The 22337-nt window shown below is 40.5% G+C and overlaps 1 protein-coding gene across 3 annotated transcripts in view; it reads left to right on the top strand.

Moving 5' to 3' along the window:
• The window catches only part of LOC308077640 (guanylate-binding protein 1-like), a 66605-nt gene that overhangs the window by 1699 nt on the left and 42569 nt on the right, over positions 1–22337 (top strand). For all 3 annotated transcript variants that reach the window (XR_013932418.1, XM_080418454.1, XM_080418453.1), the window contains exons 2-6: positions 697–914; positions 13098–13225; positions 16146–16255; positions 21081–21262; positions 21383–21619. Coding sequence is in view for 2 of the 3 variants with exons in the window: in XM_080418454.1 (XP_080274580.1) it covers positions 719–914; positions 13098–13225; positions 16146–16255; positions 21081–21262; positions 21383–21619 (853 nt within the window). In the remaining variant the exon portion in view is untranslated. The remainder of the gene's footprint in view (positions 1–696; positions 915–13097; positions 13226–16145; positions 16256–21080; positions 21263–21382; positions 21620–22337) is intronic.

Here is a 22337-nt window from a genome sequence, read left to right as displayed (position 1 = left end):
TGTCTAAGGACGAACATCACAAAAAACATAATTGACAATGAACGATAGTATATACGACAGTATAAACTGTAATAATGAGCCGCGTGCGCGAGCTGCGCTGCCTGCAGGCCTGTATGGCTGCTCGAATCTCTTACAGCCAACGAAATGATTACATTTACATGCATTGCAACCTTTGGGCCCTACTTTTCGACCTGTGCTATGCCTTGGCACTATGCGCTATATATCACGAACACAGGATCTGATCAGCACCAAATTTTAATCTCACGTCGCACGGCCTCCGATGCTGTTCCTTCCAGCGTATTCCTCGGGTCCCGGCGGCTGCAACCCACGACTCACGTCGTGCAACCACACTTGCGCCTTTCTAGTTATTATAGATAGTTTATTTTGTCCCGCTACTCCTCCCACAGTTTTGGCGGCACACACTCAGTCAAGCCATTATGTCAAATCGACCGGCTTCACCGGAAATCGTATGCTTGTTTTTTGCTAAGAGATACGTTGTATAGTTTAATATATATATAGACATATATATATATATATATATATATTATTTTTTTTGCCTATCTTTTTAATTATTGTCTGTGAATGTATATGTATTGAGTTGCACCTGACATATCAAATGTGCTTTATATATATAACATAACATAACCATGTGTGTAGCAGTGTATTATCCTTATGTCCACTCCCTGTTTGTTGTAGAATCTCCACTATAGTGACCATCATGGCATCCTGCAGAGTGTCGATGAAGAAGCCAGTATGTCTGATAGACACTGGCAGGGATGGTAGACTGTGTATCAACCCCAGTGCCCTGTCGATCCTAGAGCAGATTGACCAACATGTGGTCGTGGTGGCAGTAGTGGGCCTGTACCGTACCGGCAAGTCCTACCTCATGAACAAGCTGGCCGGGAGGAACAAAGGTGAGCATGTTCACTACATAGACACCCAAGTCCACAAAATAGAACCTCATAGTAGAGCCTGGCATTGGAATGAGACAGACAGACAGACAGACAGACAGACAGACAGACAGACAGACAGATATTGGTCCTGCAGGGGAAGTTCAGTCACCAGAGGCAGAACAGCAGTTAAAGTACCGATACAGAGTGAGCAGTACTGTAGGATACAGCAAGGGTAGGGACACAAAAGTGTCTAAGGACGAACATCACAAAAAACATAATTGACAATGAACGATAGTATATACGACAGTATAAACTGTAATAATGAGCCGCGTGCGCGAGCAGCGCTGCCTGCAGGCCTGTATGGCTGCTCGAATCTCTTACAGCCAACGAAATGATTACATTTACATGCATTGCAACCTTTGGGCCCTACTTTTCGACCTGTGCTATGCCTTGGCACTATGCGCTATGAGCTTCCCCTAAATGCTATTTTACGGCGCTACCTGCAATACATTATGCTGACTCCCTTATTTGCACCTGGAGGTGTGGCTGATGGGCGTGCTGTTGCGCTATGCCTAAAATTGCTATTGTGCGTACACGCATGTGGGAAAGTGCAAAGCGGGTCCTCAGACCACCCGATATGCCTAATCCATTTGATAGAGCACGCCTGCAATGGAAATGTCAGGCCGGGCGCACAACATTCAGAGGTCTCCCTCACTCCTTATTCAAAACGAAACGAACTGTGACTATAATCAGCAGAAGTGAGAGTGCCAATTCCTTGTGTCAATTATGTTTAAATAAGATGTTAATATATTCAAAGACAATTATTTGTACCATTCGCTCCAAACCACGCACTTCAGCTTGATTGATCCATTGCGCAGGAAATGAAGAACGGATTGCAATAATATGACATTCTCTATAATCAGTAACATGTAAGAGATACTTATTTGTATCAAATATGGTTTTATTCAAAGGCAATCAAAGGCTGGAGCTTATGATACAAACGTCGGGATGTGTAAGTGCAGTCGAACACCGCACTTCTGAATTAAGTGAAAGTTGAATGTAATTCTCATTATAGTACAGTAGTAATCCACAAAAGTGTGACTGTTAATTCCTTGTGTCAATAAATTGTGTTTTTATCAGCAGTTGCCAGTTAAGCTTATCAAAGACAAATAAAATGTAGTTTGATCTGTGATCTATAACCACACTAGACCATTCTGTTTAATTAATCCAGAACACAAGCAATTGCTGCAATGTAAAGTTCTCTATAACCAGCAATGTGTGAGTGATAATTCTATGCATCAAATATTATTTTATTCCAAGAGGGGGAGAACGTGCGATAGCACTGGGCATAAGGAATAGCCAGCCGGCTCTTAAAGGCAATGGCACCTGGCACGCTGATTGGTTTTATTAATGTAACGCCCAAACCACACCTATGCGTAATGTAAGGAGTAGCACAGGTGTTTTAGAGATAGGGCTGGTGGTGCAAAATAGCAACTCGGCCAAGGGAACGCCCCTTGCGCGATGCTAAATCCCCAAATAGTGGGTAGCGCAACTTGGGCGCAAAATAGGGCTGATGATGTATATTATTATTACGGGGCCAGCTTGCCAGCATGGCAGCAGGCCCTGTTTTAATATTGCCCTGCTTTCTTCTGTTTCTGCCACTTTTCGCAGTTCTGGCTGAACCGTGCATACGCTTTTTACGAAACTCGGCCATATGATAGATGGTCATGAAAAACTATCAAGAAATAAATCTCACAATCTTTCGTCAAAAGGTGGCGCTATAGCACTCAATTGAAAATGACAACTTTGAACAGGTACAACTCATGCCCTGTTTGACCTACAGCAATAAAACTTCCATACACACATGCGTCTACTCATGATGAACAACTTTCACACTCTGACTTTTGACCTCTGACCTTTAGATCTCCCACCATTTTGAATTATATGAAAAACTGTTAAAATCTATGGAATCCTGGGATTTTTTAGCAATTTGCACGAAACTTTTTTTTTTTTTTTTCTAAGTGAAAAAATTAAGCTTTAATGAGCCAATGAATATTGCAGTTTTATGACAATTATTCATCTGCCCCTAACACATACATGCAGACTCACATTTCTTTGAAACTTTGCGATAATGTAGAGGGTCATTCCAGATATCACTGAAACCAATCTTACTCCAATTGGTCAAAGGGGGGCGCTATAGCATTTTTTTGAAAATGCAAACTTTAAACAGGCAAAAGTCATGCCTCGTTTGGCCGACAGCCATTAAACCTGCTTACACATGTGCCTTGACTCATGAGGAACACATCTATCACGTTGACCAGTAAGCTCCGCCCTTAGATTGTCCGTAATTTTGAGCAGTTTGAAAAACACTTAAACCCAGGATTTTTCAGCTATTTGCGTGAAACTGTATCATCCGTTTTATCTCTTTTTAGAGCAAGAGACCAATGGCTTCTCCCTTAAACGAATGCCTCTCAACCTTAAGATTGCCGGTTCAAGCCTCACCTGGTGTAGACTTCATTTAAAGTGCATTGCAAACAACAAGACTGTATCAATGAATACATGTGCAATTCTTAAAGATAACTTGAAATGCTTATTTGAGTGTGTGTTTTTTCAATGTATGACATACTTCATTGTGAAAATAGCTGATCTAAAATCTCACAACTTTTCAGATAGCAACGAGAGCATGTTTTTTCAATGTATAACATACTTCATTGTGAAAATAATTTCATGTTTTGTTAGCTTGTAGATCGGCTACTTTCACTAGTTTTGGTTCCGAGGAGTTGTACAATTTCTTTATTGGTAAATGTTTTTTGAATGAGTGATCTTAGTGTTAGTGAAACAGGGGGTTGGTTTATGACAGAAGGCAAAAATGTATGGTCTTCAACAGACAACTTCAGCCTGGACGAAGCTATAGCACTACAGGTCGTGTCTCAGCCTGTGAGTCCGAAGGTTGAGAGTTTGATTCCTGTCAATGGCAATAGGTTGAGGTGTCCATGAGTGAGGTTCTTTACCTGGGATTACCCCCCTGCGTCCTATGTATGTCCACCTCAGCTGGGTTGAGCTGAAAAGTAGTTTCACCTGTTGCAATCATTTGCTTTGTCTCAATTTCAATCTTTTCCGTTTCCATGTCTTATTGTGCTATTATTGCACTTGCTTTTTTGTCTGTCTGTCTGTCTGTCTGTCTGTCTGTCTGTCTGTCTCTCACTCTGTCTGTCTGTCTGTCTGTCTCTCTCTCACTCTGTCTGTCTGTCTGTCTGTCTGTCTGTCTGTCTGTCTGTCTGTCTGTCTCTCTCTCACTCTGTCTGTCTGTCTCTCTCACTCTGTCTGTCTGTCTGTCTGTCTGTCTGTCATTCCACTTTTCAATTGCACCGCACAAAACATGACTGCATCAAATAATGCATGTGCAATTATTAAAGATAACATGAAATGCTTATTTGAGAATATGTTTTTACAATGTGTGACATACTTCATTGTGAAAATAGCCGATCTACAATCACACAACTTTTCAGATAGCAACATTTTGTGAGCTTGTAGATCGGCTACTTTCGGAAGTTTCGGTTCCGAGGAGACGTACAATCTTTCTATCGGTAGATGGTTATGGAACCAGTGATCTAGAGTAGTTAGCAAAACAAAGGCCTGGTCCGTCAGGGACGGAAAGACTTATCAACACACACTACCAGGACTATCATATCTCTAGCTCAATGAGAAAAAAGGCAGCCTATGAGTCCGGAGGTCACCGGTTCGATCTCTGTCCCCGACGATGTGTTGAGGTGATCATGATTTGGCATTTGTAGGCTTACGCATAGTATTTCTTGAGGTTGGGGGTAGGCATAGTTTTACTGAAGTTAACAATATTTGTTTGTCAATTTTCTGACATAACTATGTTCTTGTAGAAAGTGAGCAACAGTAACAGTCCCCCTGGCCTATTCCCATGGATTGGATCTACCCACCTCACCTGCTGTCATTCCCTCTCAATCCATAATCACACCTGCCCTCACTCACTCCTCATTAGTCTCTCTCTCTCTCTCTCTCTCTCTCTCTCTCTCTCTCTCTCTCTCTCTCTCTCTCTCTCTCTCTCTCTCTCTCTCTCTCTCTCTGTGTTAGTGAAACAGGGGCTTGGTTCATGACAGAATGCAAAAGTTTATGATTTTCAACAGTCAACTTCAGCCTGGACGAAACTATAGCACTACAGGTCGTGTCTCAGCCTGTGAGACCAAAGGTCGAGTTTTCGATTCCTGTCAATGGCAACGGGTTGAGGTGTCCATGGGTTTACTTATGTATTACTTTATTATTAGATTACTATTTATTATGCATTTTATGTATTATGTGTATTATGATGTATTATCTTGTGTCCTTGCTTACTGTAAGTCACTCTGGATTAAGAGCGTCTGCTGACTGTCTGGTGACTAAATGTATAAGCATAATTAGAATACTACAATCCATCTATGTTGTTTAGATGAAATACAAAAATACTCTCTCTCTCTCTCTCTCTCTCTCTCTCTCTCTCTCTCTCTCTCTCTCTCTCTCTCTCTCTTCAATCTATTCAGTTTCCATGTCTTTGTCTTTCTCTCTCTCTCTCTCTCTCTCCAATCTATTCCGTTTCCATATCTGTCTGTCTCTCTCTCTCTCTCTCTCTCTCTCTCTCTCTCTCTCTCTCTCTCTCTCTCTCTCTCTCTCTCTCTCTCTCTCCTGGCCCTGTATTATCGCTGCTTGCAGCTATATTTATTATTATTATTACATGTATAAGTAGTTAAAAGAGAGACAAGTGCGGAATTTCACTTAACCTAAGCTCCTTTTATTCAGACACAGTCGAATCCTCAAGTTGGCCATCTTTTATAATACACTGGTAAAACAAATAATATACCATATATAGGCTACTGTATATGAATAGCAAATTGTCAGTTCTGTAAACTTTTAAAATCTTAGCTAAACGAAAGACTGCTTTTAACATGAACAAAAACCTATTGTTTCACAGTGTAAGCCGTCATTTGAGGCTTTATTAATGCAGTGCACCCGTCAGTGCTGACCTTAACATAAATTAAACTCAATAGCCTGACAAAGGCATTGCTTCTAGTTCCTTAACATAAACAAACAAAAACAAAATAAATGGTATATAGGTCTAACACAATTCTATTATTTTAGGGTTAGGGTTATTATTTGGCAACAAGGAACTTGTTGTCTCCGCCAGACCGAAGGCATGGCCGAGACTATGTTTTGCACCCTGTCCGTCCGTCTGTCCGTCCGTCCGTCTGTGAACCGCTAATCTCCGGCACCGTTGACTTGATTGTAGAGAAACTGTGCACACTCTCCCTGGATGCCAGAGCAGAACCTATGCCCCAAATGTTTAACATGGTCCTGTTATAGCGTCCTATCACGCAAATCGGTACACAGTATCTCTACAGTCATTAAACAGGTCTTTCCGATTTTTCATATTCCATCCTGATTGGCTAAGATTGGCTACCAAAGTTTGCAGGAGGGCTCCGTTTTGTACATAATGCCTCAAATCATGAACACAGCGTGCAATTTCTGTGAAATTTTGCCCCATTATAGCGTGAGGCAGGCACGCCCCGCCCTATTATAGCGTGACCAGGAGGTCATTCTTTGCAACAAAAGAAATGTCATATTACCCCTAGAAATTTTGTCCAAGAAAAAGCAGATCGGTACACATTTCCCCTATAGTCAAGTGATCAAGACAGCTGAGATTGGCCACCGTTGTTTGCAAAGACGCTCCAGCATAAAACATGTTGAGTTCCAGTGTGTTGCGACGTCTTGAATGAGTACTTGCTGTACACTACAGTTGTTTTTGGAGCCACGGAACGGGATACAGGGTCATGCTGGTTTACTAATGCATTAATGCAAAACTGAAGTGTATGTCCCGCACAGTGCACCCCCTTGACAGACCCCCAACACTCCTCCTTTTGCAGCATGTCGTAGCACAGACTCATATTAGCAGCATTGTTGTGAACTATCTTCTCTGCAGGTATAGCGTAGGCTTCGGCCACCTCTCCAAGTCTTTGTGCATTGTCTCTAACACATAATTGACATTAATTTACCAGTCGCTGTTTATCAGATGACCTGTCACCATCATGTACGCTTCCATTTGTTGACCAGTCCATATATCTGTTGAAACTAACTGTAGAGCATTTCTCAATGTCACTACGTATTTATCGCATATGCAACTGTCTTTATTTGTAAGAGTAAAGTCGCTTGGGCAAATTATGTACCCTGTATACCTTAAATAACTCCAGTGTTTGATTAAGCATTTTAATCCGTTCCCTTCCACAATATTTTTAGGTCTCATTTCTTCAGCAATGAAAGAGACTAATGCATCAGTTATGACTCACTTTCTGGTAGGCCTATCCGTAATCTTCTTCAGTTTCAGAGTATACACCTTTAAAAGCATATGATTACAATTAGCCAAGTTGCTAACGTATCATTAGCCATAGACATAGCTTAATGAATGTGTTGCTGAGGCACGTGTGTAATGCTACTTATGTTTATTCAAGCGATTCCCCAAACTCGTTGTAGAGTTATGATACGCCATGTTCTTTTGGAAAATCTCTCACTCTGCTGTGTGGGGGTTGTCTGTGCTTATTTGAAAGTGCAACCACACTTCTGATGACTTCTTACTAGACATGCTTGCTCTTGTTGTCGTTAACACAAAAACGTATGACCTTCAATGGAGGCACAAGACATTGCAGTCGGGCCGAGAGGTGGCGGTGGCGCTCAAAATGAAAAAAGTGAGAACAGAAATAATGGGGGGGAAAAGAACAAAAGAAAAAGGCAGAATAGTCAAGTTTTTTCCCCACGTTTGAATGCCGTGACATTTTTTATTTTATTTTATAATTATTATTATTGTCTGTACATGAATCATTTTGGAAGAATAGGTGTTCCCTCTCATTGTTTTGACGTAGTAAAATTGTTGTTTTGTAGGTTAATTAATTCCTTCAATAATATATTTGAACAACCAGCTCACCTGACACACACGGCCAAGAGAAACAGAGGACATTTTATTTCACTTCTATGTGACCCATACATTGTTTATTAAATAACTCAAAAAGCCTGTAGTGGTACAATGTTACCAATATTACCCTCATCAATGACCTGTCTATCTGTCTGTCTGTCTGTCTGTCTGTCTGTCTGTCTGTCTGTCTGTCTGTCTGTCTGCATGCTTAAAGACAGAGCAATGTCGACTGAAAGTCATCTGTGGATTGTTTGCTATTTAGTTTGAGGTGTGGACGACCTGTATTAAATGGCATGTTGAGTGATTGAGCGACACAGTGAATGAGATGTGAGTGTTTGTGATTTGGCAAAGATTAACAGGTCACATAGGGACTCTAAGTCTCACCCCAGGGAATAATGAGCAGGTATTATCATCATAAAAATTGAGAAAGATAACAAATATAATAGATTCAAACACTTGAAGGGATTTCTTTGGTTAAAACAAAATTATTTTTGTTAAAAGGTTAAACACATTCACTGCCAGGTACTATGTACATGTTTTGCCAACCTTTTTAAGTAGTCACAAAATATTTTCCTCATTATCCCCTCATTACACACACAGGAGTCTCGTAGGAATCGGGGGGAAAAAATCTGATTGCGGTAATCCGTTCCATAATTGCAGCCAGTTGAAAATAGCATGTTTCACCAAAAATACATAGTAAAAGAAAAAGAGTACACAGGAGCCGAAATACAGCATTTTAAAGTAATAAGTTAACCAGGAAGTGGATAGGAGTCTAGATCTTTGAAAAATGATATCTCCTGGGTCAAAAAATAATAATTTGGGGATTTTCTTTTTATATATATAGGCCTTTAACTGCCAAAAACGTAAATCTACGTTTTCCAAATACAACAGTTCACTGCCAATAACGTAAATCTATTTTTCAACCAAAAAAATAAAAATAAAAATAGTGAACTTGTTTCAAATGGGGCCCTTTTGTACTCAATTCAGGACCCCAGGTGAAAAAATGTCAGCCAATCAGGAGAGAGTACCCATTTATCAGCTTTTTGTCTGCTCATTTCATCACTGTCATCACTTCCAATTTAATTAGTTTAATCTGTATCCTGACTGATTTCTCTATCTTGATTGGATAAAATTGGTATCCAGACCTGAAAATGCGTTTTCTGATTAAAATAAAGAGCTGGAGAGACATGAAGACTCCTGTTACTGAACAAACACTAGTTCAACCCAGATTTGGCTCAACAAAGAGAATGAACTCCTTCTCATGCTATTCAACAAAAATGTGGAATGCCCTACCAAAAGGAATAAAGTGTAAAACCCTACTCACTTTCAAAACTGCCCTAAAGATACACCTTCAGGAGGCTGCAATTCGAAAATGGCCCCTGTCAAAGTCTTAACCTACCCCCTGGGATGGGTCTATTGAACAAAAAACATAATCATGAATCAAGAACATTGTCAAATTGACCCCAGAATTTAATTGTTGTATTTAAAGGTAAATTTCATTTTATAGTCTACTCAGGCTTTTGTGCACACCCCAGACACATTATGTGTCAGATTATTACTAATACTATTATACTATTAGTATTACTAATATACACTAGAAAATATTGTTCCTATAAAGAAACAATGTGGGCTCGCTTTAAAGGGATACTTCACTTTCGGGCCGAGGACACATTTAAAAAAATATTAAAAATAAATGAAAAAAGTTATGGAAAATTCATGGCCCCCTCACACATTAGTAGGACACTCTAATGCGTGAGGGGGCCATGAATTTTCCATAACTTTTTTCATTTATTGTTAATATTTTTTTTAAATGTGTCCCCGGCCCTAAAGTGAAGTATCCCTTTAAAGCCAAAAAAATGTAGTTAAAAAAAAAAGAAAAAAGTACAAATTCAGTTTAACTCTGCATCTTTGTCTTTGCGTTGTGTGTGGGTGCAGACTTGCCTCCGGTTGATCAGATTGGGAGCGCCTGGTGGAGTGGCAGTGGAGTATATGGGGTGTGTGTGAGTGGGGGGGGGGGCAGAGCTTGCAGTGTACAAACGTTTTAGCATCAAAATATACTTTGAGCACCAAAGTAAAAGTACTCAATGTTCAGAAAATAGCAGATCTACAAGCTCATAACGCGTCACATTGTAGATCGGTTGTGTGTGGTTACTGTAGGTTTTGTATTAATAATAAATTCTGCAAAGTAACAAGTAACTAAAGCTGTCAAATGCTGTCATTGTAGTGGAGTAGAAGTAACAAAAATGGAAAGTAAAGTAAAAGGACCTCAAAATTAAACTGTGCATGGTAAGCACTTGCATAGTACTTGAGTAAATATACTTAGTTACTTTGCAGCACCACTGCCTGACAGCCAATGACTGACAGATTAGGTAGCAGCAGCTGCACTGATTGCTAGACTGTGTAGGTGCATGGGTTTATATTAATGGTCTTAACTAAAAATGTATACATCACACAGCTTAGATCTTTGGATTAAATCGGAGAGCAGACCCGTGCCCACTTGGTGATGTAAAATAAATATCTGTAGTGTAAAAAATGTGGCCACAGTGACTTTACGAAAACACGGGGCATTTCTCCTCTGTCCTTCTCTCTCCCCACTAGCAAAACCCATTGGAAATGCATTGGGTGCTTAACCCTCTAGAACATGAACTATGAAGGAAAGGTCAGAAAATTCCAACATTTTGAAAAGGGACACTTTATTGGGTCTTAAAACATTTTTGATTTTGTTTTATTTTTTTTAACATTCCTTTGTATCATTTATTTGTTGTATCATATTTGATACAAGGGGTATTAAAAGGGGTATTTCAAGTCGGTTTTACTGCCTCCCCCTGGCCAGCCGGGGCGCCTGATGGAGGGGAAAGGAACTGGTTGGAATAACGTGTTCCTTCCACGCGCTACGTCCAACCAGGGAAACTCCCCTGTCAGGTGATAAGAAGGTCAGTTAGCTCTCATGCATTGAAGGAGGCATGAGCTCGGCCCTGGCCTCCCTAGGTTGGCAGAGGGAGTGTAGTGCCCAGGATTACATAGAGATTGGCACTGGGTGTAAAAAATAGGGTTACAAAATCGTGGGATAAAATTTTGAAACAAAAAAAATAATCAAGTCGGTTTTAACATTACAAAAAAATAAAAAAACATTTATTTTAGACCTGTAGTATCAAATATGATACAAATCGTAAAGGACTATAGACCTGTAGTATCAAATATGATACAAACACTTTTGACATCATAAAAAACAAACTCAAATGCAAAATTTTGAGAGCTCATAAGTGCATTCAAGTTATCCAACACTTATTTCAAAATATTAGTAAAGATATACTAGGAAAACGTACCCGAACTGCTTAAAAAATAATTGTTTGTTAGTAGTGCATCAACCTCTCCTGTTTAGTTGATGGCAGCCATTTTGGGTCAGACCACCTGAGGCTCTGTAACTACCTGCAGTGCAAATGGTATGGTCCAGGGGGAAGTGGGGATGTGTCAGATATGATACAACAGGTTCTTGGTCCAAGTATTCATTACACTGATTTATAAAAAAATCAGTGTAATGTGTGTATCATATATGATACGTTTGGCGTTATAGGGTTAAAGTTATATATTTCAAAAGCTACAAATTATTTCAAAAAGAAAAGTACAAGCACACGTGTCCACAGTAAGCTGGATTTTTTAAAGTTTGAATGGAGTTTCTAAGTGAAAGTATGTGGGAGTAGTTAGGTGCCATACTTTTGGGGGAGAATAAATAAATAGTGAAGATATCTATAGTGTGCTCGCTGCTGCTGCAGCGAGCCCACAATTACATACATAGCAGACCTACAAGCTCACAATAAGTCGAATCCACAACGCGTTGTGAGCTTGTATGTCTACTATTTTAGGCGCGAGACACCGTCGTGCTGCGAAGTATCAATTAGGCTCTAGCCCAGAGTGAACAGCAGCAGCAGAGAGAGAAAGAAAGGCTGTATCAACAGTGAAAAGTTGTGAGAAAGACTTTGTTTTAAACACAAGCAGTACACGTTGTTGTTCATACGTGTGTAGTTAATACAGCGCAGAAGCTTTCTTTGATTACAAAATTATCTCAATCAATTGTAACCATGGAAATATGGCACACTCTTGAACTAAGTTATACTGTGAGAGAGAGCCGTTCACAAACGGCAGAATGAACGCGTTAACAATAACGTTCATCTAGCGGAAATACAGTACGTTCATTTCACGTTCGCCAAAACATGAACGCGTTCATGGACGATGTTCATTGAACGCGTTCAGGCACATAACTGCACACACGCTAGCTAGTGCGAGGCGCACCGTTGCTCCGATCCGCAACAAACTTGCCACCAACACTGGTCAGACGTCTGCCATCACAATAGCCACACCAGGGACCACGTGTGGCACCCAGGGGCCCTCTGTGTTCCTATTGGCTGGGCTTTAACCAGCCATAACTCCAGTTCCCAGCATCGAAAACCTACTAAACTTCCTAGGTGCACTTACGCGGCCAATAGGGACAGGCTGAAATTGCTTAAGCCCCACCCCCTCTGTGTTCTTATTGGCTGGGCTTTAAACAGCCATAACTCCAGTTCCCAGCATCGAAAACCTACGAACCTTCCTAGATGCACTTAGACTGCCAACAGAGACACGCTGAAATTGCTGAAGCCCCGCCCCCTCTGTGTTCCTATTGGCTGGGCTTTACACAGCCATAACTCCAGTTCCCAGCATGCTAAACCTACTAAACCTGCTAGGTGCACTTACACAGCCACTAGGGACAGGCTGTAATTGTTTAAGCCCCGTCCCCTCTGTGTTCCTTTTGGCTGGGCATTAAACAGCCATAACTCCAGTTCCCAGCATGCTAAACCTACTAAACCTGCTAGGTGCACTTACACAGCCACTAGGGACAGGCTGTAATTGTTTAAGCCCCGTCCCCTCTGTGTTCCTTTTGGCTGGGCATTAAACAGCCACAACTCCAGTTCTCAGCATGCTAAACTTCAGAAACTTGTTAAGTGCACTTAGACGGCCAATAGGGACAGGCTGTTGCTTAAGCCCCGCCGCATCTGTGTTCCTTTTGAGCAGCCTTGAAATGAATGGACAGGGATTTAACATTGTTCCTCTACTACTTCATATAGCTTAATGAAATGAACTCATCAAAGTAATATAACTATTGCTATAATGCCCTTTACAGACTCTGTATTTATATAAGCAGTGTAGTTGAAATATAATGTTATGTCATTTGGTTAGTTATTGTCCCTTACTCCATCCTCAAGGATTCCCCCTGGGATCCACCATTCAGTCCAAGACCAAGGGCATCTGGATGTGGTGTGTGCCTCACCCCAAAAAGGTTAACCACACTCTGGTGTTGCTGGATACAGAGGGATTGGGAGACGTTGAGAAGGTAAGATGTTCTTTTGTTTCATGTTCAAACCACATTAGCCTACATTGAATAATTATACAAATCATTTAATAATTAAAGGATCCATGTTCCAAGTGGGTAGTAATGGTAGTTGTATTATAGTATCAGAATCAACTTTATTGTCACATAAGTTACTGATTTTGATGAATGGTACCGGTGTACTACTGACCAATGTCATATTAGACATTACTGAAGAGTTTACTTGTTATGGTTTGGATAGAAAAAAAGAGAGAAAATACAGATACAGATACGGGTGAGATTTGTGTGTGTGAGTGTGAGAGAGAGAGAGAGAGGAGATGGGAGAGGAGAGATTGTGTGAGAGAGAAATTGAAAGGAGAGAGAAAGATTGAGAGAGGGGAGAGGCGAGAGAAAGATTGAGAGAGAGATGTGTGACGAGAAAGACAGTGTGAAGAGAGATGCTAAAAGTTGCGCCTTTACTAACATCAGTGATCACTCGAAATATGTTTTTGATAAATATCTATTAGATACTGACTTTGATTATTTACTTAGATATTGTATTGTTGTTGTCAATATAGTCTTGTCAGAGATTTGCTCACAAACAGTATTTGTTTTATGTCCAGCCAAACTATCTATAGTTTTTGACTACAATATGTATGGGTATATCTTCAAATATATTGAATGTTTACACCCTGGTTTAATAAACTAGCAAATATCGCTAATGATGTAACTACTTTAAAAAACAATCCATCTATGCTATAGTCATTGCTACCAATACAACATTTTACACATAGTTTACACATAGTTTAAGACTAACAGATCATTTATGTCTATTTATTGACTATTTAATGTTTTCTTTCGTTTGTACTGTGAAGATACGTAGGCCCTATGATTGAGTATGGTGTATTTTTTTTTTGCTTAAACTAAAAGTTCATACTTGATAATATTACATATTTACTAGCATATTGTATTGTTGTTGTCAATATTTTTGACAGAGATTTACTCACAAACAGTATATGATTTATGTGTATCCATTATTATTATCTACGGTTTTTGACTACAATATGTACAGGTATGTCTTCAAATACATTGAATGTTTATAGCTTACCTGGTTTAATAAACTAGCAAATATCGCTATTGGATGTAAATAGTAACTACAGTAAAATACAAATCCATCTCTGCTATATTCAATGCTATCAATAACTAACGATATCTACTTAGCTTTGCACAAAAGAGTGTTCACCTACATATTCAGGATGTAGTCAGACCCCCTGACAGACCCCCTAGCATACAATACCTTATGCAACTATTGGTTGTCATAATGGAGAGGTACATTTTCAAGTTAATTGCTAATTCTAAAATAGGCTGACAGAGGTTACATTGGCAGAGGTTAATGTAGAAATGGGATAGTGTTTCAGCTAAAAACTTAGAATTTATTTTTCAGCAAATTAGTCTTTTCATCAAACTCTTATACTCTTTTAACATAGGAGTGGACGGAAGTGTCATCTTTTGGGATGATGTCACATCCGTCCATTCCTTCTTTCAGCGTCATGGGATCATTCCTAAGTTGTGTTAGAGCACCCTCTTGTTGAATCTTTCCTATTTTGAAAGGACGTTTTAAAACGTCCTTGGCAGGCAAGTGTTGGCTTTGAAAGGACGTGTCCTTGCCAGGCAACTGGCTATTACCCATAGTTTGAGATTCAACCCCTTGTGTAGATAACTTTTGGTAAAAGTAATGCACAGAGAGAAGAAATATTTACATGATACTGCAAGAGAAAACAGAGCATCCTAGATTATGTTTATTAGCTTGAATAGTTTTTTCAATGAGGTATCGTTACTCCCTGAGCATGTGCAGGTATGCATACAAAAGTATTTAGATAAAACACAACTGTTGTTATAAAGCATAAAAAGTTACTTAAAACATGGAAGATACTACTCAAAAGTGAATAATCCTATAAACTCCGGGGGCACATGGAGGTAATAAGGGTCTGTGAGAGTTGTTACTGTTGTACTCTTAAACTAACTAAGGCTACAATTTGGGCACACTTTGTGTGTGAACCTTATGATAATTGTGTAAAGTGTTAACCATATTAAATCTAAAACCTAGTCACTATACAACCCATATTACATCATACAACTGTACTACAGTTTAAAATAACCTGAAACATTTATTTGTAATCTTATATTCTTAAAAAGGAAGGGTTATCATTCATATCAATCAGAAATCCCCAGTTTTGCGGGCCATTGCGTTAAGATTCTGTATTACTTCAAAGTAAGTACCCCCTAGAGTCTCTGCTCATGTGCATTGTTGTATAAGATTTGCGATGTCTGTTATAAGGTCCATCTTACGGAATCATGCGTTTGGCCTATGTGTTACGATTTTATGGTGTGCCATTGTATCCTTTGAAAATAAATAAATATGTAAAAAACATTTTGGTCATAATCTACATCCACAGGCTACTGTCAGAACAATGACAATGAAACCGTGTTACATTATGAGATTGTAGATCTGCTATTTTCGTATTTGGTGTTCGTACAGAATATATTTTAAACTACACGTGTGGATTTATAAAACATGTTCAGTCATGTCAAATACAAATGCAACTACAGTGCATTTATTTAAATTGTAATGTGTGTATGTATGTATGTATGTATGTATGTATGTATGTATGTATGTATGTATGTATGTATGTATGTATGTACAGTATGTATGTATGTATGTATGTATGTATGTATGTATGTATGTATGTATGTATGTATGTATGTATGTATGTATGTATGTATGTATGTATGTATGTATGTATGTATGTATCAACTAGGCCTACTAACACTAAGGTGTCTTCTTTCACAGAGCATACAGTTACGTTGGCAGGGAATGTGTTAATAAACTATGATAAACTCTGAACTATATTTAATGACAGTACAAATTGACTTCTGGTTTCAGGGTGATACAAAGAATGACACCTGGATCTTTGCCATGGCTGTACTGCTCAGCAGCACTCTGGTGTACAACAGCATGGGAACCATCAATAACAAAGCCCTGGAGAAACTTCAGTATCCTTCAAGTTAAGTGCAGATTTGTTGTCCGGAGGCCATAGAAAAAACTGAAAAACATAAATATATATATAAATATAATATTAAAATATAGCTGCAAGCAGCAATAAGCGGGTTCCAGGCATAAGGCAAAAAGCGATATGCAACAATAGCACAATAAGACGTAGAAACAGAATAGATTGAACTTGTGACAAAGCAGCCCATGCAATTAACAAATGAGCATTCTCAACAGCTGAGCAGAGGGATTGTGGATAGTACGGAGGGGAGCAATTGGGGTTGAGAACCTCACTCATGGACACTTCAAACCATGGCCATTGACAGGATTCGAACCCTTGCCCTTTGGGACTCATAGGCTGGCACATTACCAGAACTCTACCAACTGAGCTATTCGATCCACAGACAGACAGCAGTGAGAAAGGAGCACACAAAGATGATTTATCTTCCTTTTTTAATGAAGCCATGCCCTTTACAATATTATTTGGCTAATGAAGGCTTAACACAAATTAATTAATTAATTAATGTAAAAAAAATCTGTAGTGTAAAAGTTGCACGTTCATCAAATGTCAATGTATATTATTTCTTGTGTCTGGGTAGCTCAGTTGGAAGAGCTCTGACTCTGAACCGCAAGGTCATGGGATCGAATCCTGGCAAAAGCAACACAGCATATGAGTAATCTGGTTCCCTGGTGTATAGAGCATTGTTACAGGTATAGACTCATGTATTTGTTAATGTTGCTACCCTTTAAATGGCCGTGGCATTGGGCACTTAAAGTTAAATATTTGAAAAACTACACATTATTTCAAAGAAAAAGCATAGGTGGTCTCCATTTGAATGGAGTTTCTAAGTGAAAGTATGTAAGAGGAGTAGGGTGCTAATGTTTTGAGGAGAATATAGTCTATAAATAGTGAAGATATAATAGTGTTCTCACTGCTCCTGCAGCGAGCCCACAAGAAAGACCGTAAACGTAAATGATTCCAACAGGGGAAACTACTTTTCAGCTCAACCCAGCTAAGGTGGTCATATATAGCACACAGGGGATCAATCCGGGGTTAAGAACCTCACTCATGGACACCTCAACCTATTGCTTTTAACAGGAATCGAACTCTCAACCTTCGGACTCACAGGCTGAGACACTACCTGTTAGTGCTATAGCTTCGTCCAGGCTGAAGTTGTCTGTTTTCAGTGTTTTGCCTTCTGTCATGAACCAAGCCCCTGTTTCACTAACACTAAGATCACTCGTTCACAAACCATTTACCAATGGAGAACTTGTACGTCCCCTCGGAACCGAAACTAGTGAAAGTAGCCGATCTACAAGCTACAAAGGATTGCAGTGCTGGAAACGTAATTAAACTGATTAAGAGTGAATGTGGAAGTGAATCAACAATATGGGATACCACAGACTCAACGCAACGGACAAGACCGTGCCAACAAACAGCCACCTAACACTAACGTGGCTTCCAAAAAAACGGTGAACCGTGCACAGGACAAGGCCTTCTCCTGGAACACTCTTGGTGCAAAGCCAAAGGAAATGAAAGGACAAATAACTGGCAGAACTCGGAGCCCTGAGATTACAGATAGGACCGGCTGGCCTGCGCTACCACCCCGGCATACCGCGGTACCGCGCCTTCTACCCCCCTTCAACTGCCAAAGGGAGAACTACGAACAAACCTCCCCAAATACCGAGTGTGCATTCACTCCACTGCTCCAGGATTCTAGATGTCCGTCTGATGACAGAGATAACGTCTCATCTTCACCCAGCAGGGTAAGAACCAAGAGTAACTCAGAAAGTAAAAGGCTACATGGAGAGCAAATGACTGTGCCTGTGAAAGATGTTAAAAGCATGATAAAGAGAAAGGCAAAAGTGCTGTTTTCCCAAAGACATGGTCTCTGACATGAATGACAGAATTTTTGATCTTTTATCCCTGATATTGCACATTGGTACATGTGATATAGAAGGAAAAAAGTCAGAAATCCTGAAACAGCACTTCATGGCTTTATTCAGCACACTCAGCTCCCTCTGTGTCAATGTGTGCATCAGTGGCACACTGCCAACTACAAGAGGCGGTGATGAACGATTCAGCAGACTGTCTGCACTGAGCAAGTGGCTTTCAACTAGTTGTACCAGATCTGTGCACTTAATGGACAATTTAATTATTTTCTGGGATCGGAGGCACCTTTTTGCAGACGGAATTCACCTTAATAAGCTAGGTGTAAAATTGTTAATCTCAAATGTGTTCTACACGCTTTGTGTGCCACCGCCACCCTCCGCCATGGCCAGAACACAAGAATACAAAACAACAGGGTGCTGAGCAACTGTTATCTGCTACCCCCTGCAAGTTGTGGTTGAAGTGGGGGACAGGGGGCCGAAGCCAAAAAACTATCTTTCATCAATTGGATGTGTTTCTACAACACAATAAGGTTCATAACAAGCTGACTTTGATTCAGACAAACACGACATCTGTTCTGGTATTCCTGTATATGCTGCCGCTGGGAGAACTTATTACCGATCACAGAGTGAATTTCCATTTCTATGCTGATGATACCCAGCTTTATCTTTCTGTAGCTCCAGACGACCCCTGTGCTCTAGAGCCTTTGTTGACCTGTCTGTCCAGCATCAAATGCTGGATGAGTGAGAACTTTCTTAAGCTATGAGGATAAGACAGAAGTTCTCAAAATTGGTTCTAGTGAGCAGAGAGAATCAATAATAAGTACACTCGGTAGCCTGACTGTAGATAGTATCACTACAGTAAAGACGATAAATAATTCAACGGACTTAGCAGTGGACTTGAGCCAACCCATTGGCAGCATGAACTCTCCTGATGAAAGCCTCCAGCAGGAAGTCAGGAGGGGGATCGATAGTCTACTCGGGCCCAAAACAAACATCCGCCTAGGTGCATGGAATGGCATGTTCGAGACATCCAAAACAGCACAGGTCATTGGCGAAATGAGGAGATACAGGCTGGACATACTGGGAATTAGCGAATGCAGATGGACCGGCTCAGGACGCCAAGCAATGAGTGATGGCTCAGTTATCCTCCGTTCTGGGCATAGCGATCAACACATTCGCGGTGTGGCCCTCATAATCTCAAAGGAGAAGGTCAACACCTTGTTAGAGTGGGAACCCCTCAGTGACAGGCTAATCAGAGCCCGCTTCAACTCCAACCACTGCAAACTCTCCATCCTTCAGTGTTATGCACCAACTAATGAAGCGGAGGAAAAGGAAAAAGATGACTGGTACGAGGAGTTACAGCAAGCAGTCAACAAAGTTCCTCAGCATGACCTGCTACTGATCATGGGGGATATCAATGTCAAAGTTGGCAATGACAATACCAGCTGTGAGAGAGCTATGGGAAGGCACGGATGCGGTGTGATGAACGACAACGGTGAACGCCTTGCTGACTTCTGCCTGAACAACAATTGTGTCATTGGAGGCACCATCTTTCCACACAAAACAATACACAAGCTCACATGGACGTCACCTGATGGCTCCACAATCAACCAGATCCACCACAACTTGATCGTGGCGCAGGTCTCTTCAAGATGTCCGAGCTTGCCGTGGAGCTGATGTCAACAGTGACCACTACCTCCTAACAGCCATTATAAGGCTGAAATTAAGGAAAGTGGCAAAGCAGAGCCAACACAGAAAACAACTCGATGTAGCCAAGCTGAAATTCCCTAACACCAACAGAGATTTGACTGAGAAAACGCTTCTGTGCTTTGGCGGACTCTACAGAAGAGGTCTCAGATATCAACAGCAAGTGGGAGGCCATCAAAAAGGTCTATGTAGAGTCAGCCACCAAGGTCCTTGGCTACAGAAAGAAAAATAACCAGGAATGGCTAACTCCTGGAACCTGGCAGAAAATAGAGGAACGTAAACAACTGAAGGACAAGATGCTGAGCACAAAATCACCCAGGCTCCTAGAACGGGTCCAAAATGCCTACAAAGAGAAGGACAGACAAGTGAAAAAGTGCCAAAAGTGACAAGAGGGCCTTTGTAGAGGATTTAGCAGATAAAGCAGAGCAAGCTGCTGCAAGGGGCGAAATTAGTACGATCTACAACATCACGAAGAAACTCAGCGGCAAGTACTGTACAAAAGCCAGTCAACCCCTGTCAGAGACAAGGATGGCACCATCCTCAGGACAGAGCACGAAGGCACCTTCCACAGGCGCGGCGCTGCCGAGCAGAAGGCCCGGTCACCCATAGTACGTAGATTTGTACCAGGGACATCGAGGAGGAATCTGCTCGTAAATCTGAGGGTGCGGGTGGAATTTTGTGGGGGCCTAATTAATTTCTGTAGGTAAATTATTTATTGTTTATTTATTGTTCCATCTATGTTCTTTTTGTACTCAAAACCCAATCCAGAGGGCCAACCTGTTCTTGCTCCATATTGTTTACATGTCATTCATCCGCCCCGCTGGAACACTAGAGCGAGTGAGCGAGTGCGGCGGAATTATGGGATGTATGGGTCGGGCCATTCTGCGCATGCGTTAAATGCGTTAAATATTTTAACGCAATTAATCCAAAAAAATTATTACCGCCGTTAACACGATAATTTTGACAGCATTAATTAAAATTAATTCAAGGAATAACACATGCATTTTGACAGATTTAAACACAATAACAACCCTGTTACATTAGTATTTAGGTCTATAAAGCTGAGGTAGGAGCAGCATTAAGAAAACAGTTTTGCGCAGGGCTCTAGTTACAATTTCTATCCTTAAACTATGTTGCAGCGTTTAAGTATATCCTTGCTCAGGCTACTGTCCTGCCGAAAGGTTTAGAAACTCAGTGTTATTTTGTTATCCATAACATCACAACTTACAGCTACGTGACGACACTGACAGAGCATATCAAAATCAAGTCAGAAACAGATGATGATCAAACATACACGCATTTCCTTCCCTCCTTTGTGTGGGCTGTGCGAGATTTCTCCCTCGATTTGGAGCTGGATGGGAAACCCATAACAGCAGATGAGTACCTGGAAAATGCTCTCAAGCAGAAACCAGGTTTTCATGACAGTTTATTTGGATACAGTCTATGTTTCAGTAATTTAATCTAGCCAGTAATGCTCATGCACATTTACACTAAAAGTTATTGTCTTTTGTATGTGTTTCATTGTTTCAAAGGTAAAGGGAATGAGCAGTACAACCAGCCCCGTAACTGCCTTCGTAAGTTCTTTTTGCATCGTTCGTGCTTTGTGTTTGAGAGACCAGGAAACAAGAATACACTGAAACGATTGGAGGAAATGACCGACGCTGACCTGGAACCAGAATTTGTCCAACAGGCCAACGACTTCACTGAACACATCTACACTAAATCTGAGACCAAGACCCTTGATGCTGGTCAAAAGGTCACTGGCAGTTGTAAGTGGGATTCAAAAAAGCTACACGATAGCCACTCAATGCAATTTCAATTGGAAAACAGAATTTATTTTTCAACCCAGATGTAAACAAACAATGTCTCCGTGGAATTCTCTTCTTTCCACCGGAAAAATAACATTGTAACCGATGTAAGCGATCGTCCGTTCTGTAGTTATCGGCAGTTGAATATAGCTTGTTTTCACCAAAAACGCAATCTGGGAAAATAAATTTGATTTTATTTTTTATTTTTTATTATTCGCACAATAAAAAACATTACAAAGGTAACATTGTTAAAACAACGCAGAAATAAGTGCAGGTGAGAAAAGAAACCCATAAATGGCTTATAAAGGGTTCTCACCTAAAAATAATAAACAAGTAGTTAAACAATAATCAAGTTAAACATAATAATCAAACGTAAGACACGACAAACAACAAATACCATGTGTGCAGTTGAATGTGTGGGTGCGAGTGTCTGTGTATTGAGTTTGCGTATGTGTGCACGTGTCTGCACATGTGTGTCAGTGTGTGTGTGTGTGTGTGTGTGTGTGTGTGTGTGTGTGTGTGTGTGTGTGTGTGTATGCAGAAAGCTACGTTATATGGTAGAAGCAAGTGGAGAGGCTTGATTCATCAGGCTGGCCCTCAGTCTATGTTTAAAGTTACTGAGTGAAGATGAGGAGTTGGCAATAAGTATGTGTGTATTCCAAAGTAAAGAACCTCTGTC

The sequence above is a fragment of the Gymnoscopelus braueri genome (assembly GCF_963280865.1).
Source record: "Gymnoscopelus braueri genome assembly, chromosome: 21".
In the NCBI taxonomy this organism is placed as follows: domain Eukaryota; kingdom Metazoa; phylum Chordata; class Actinopteri; order Myctophiformes; family Myctophidae; genus Gymnoscopelus; species Gymnoscopelus braueri.
This window is presented reverse-complemented; position numbering and strand designations above follow the sequence as displayed.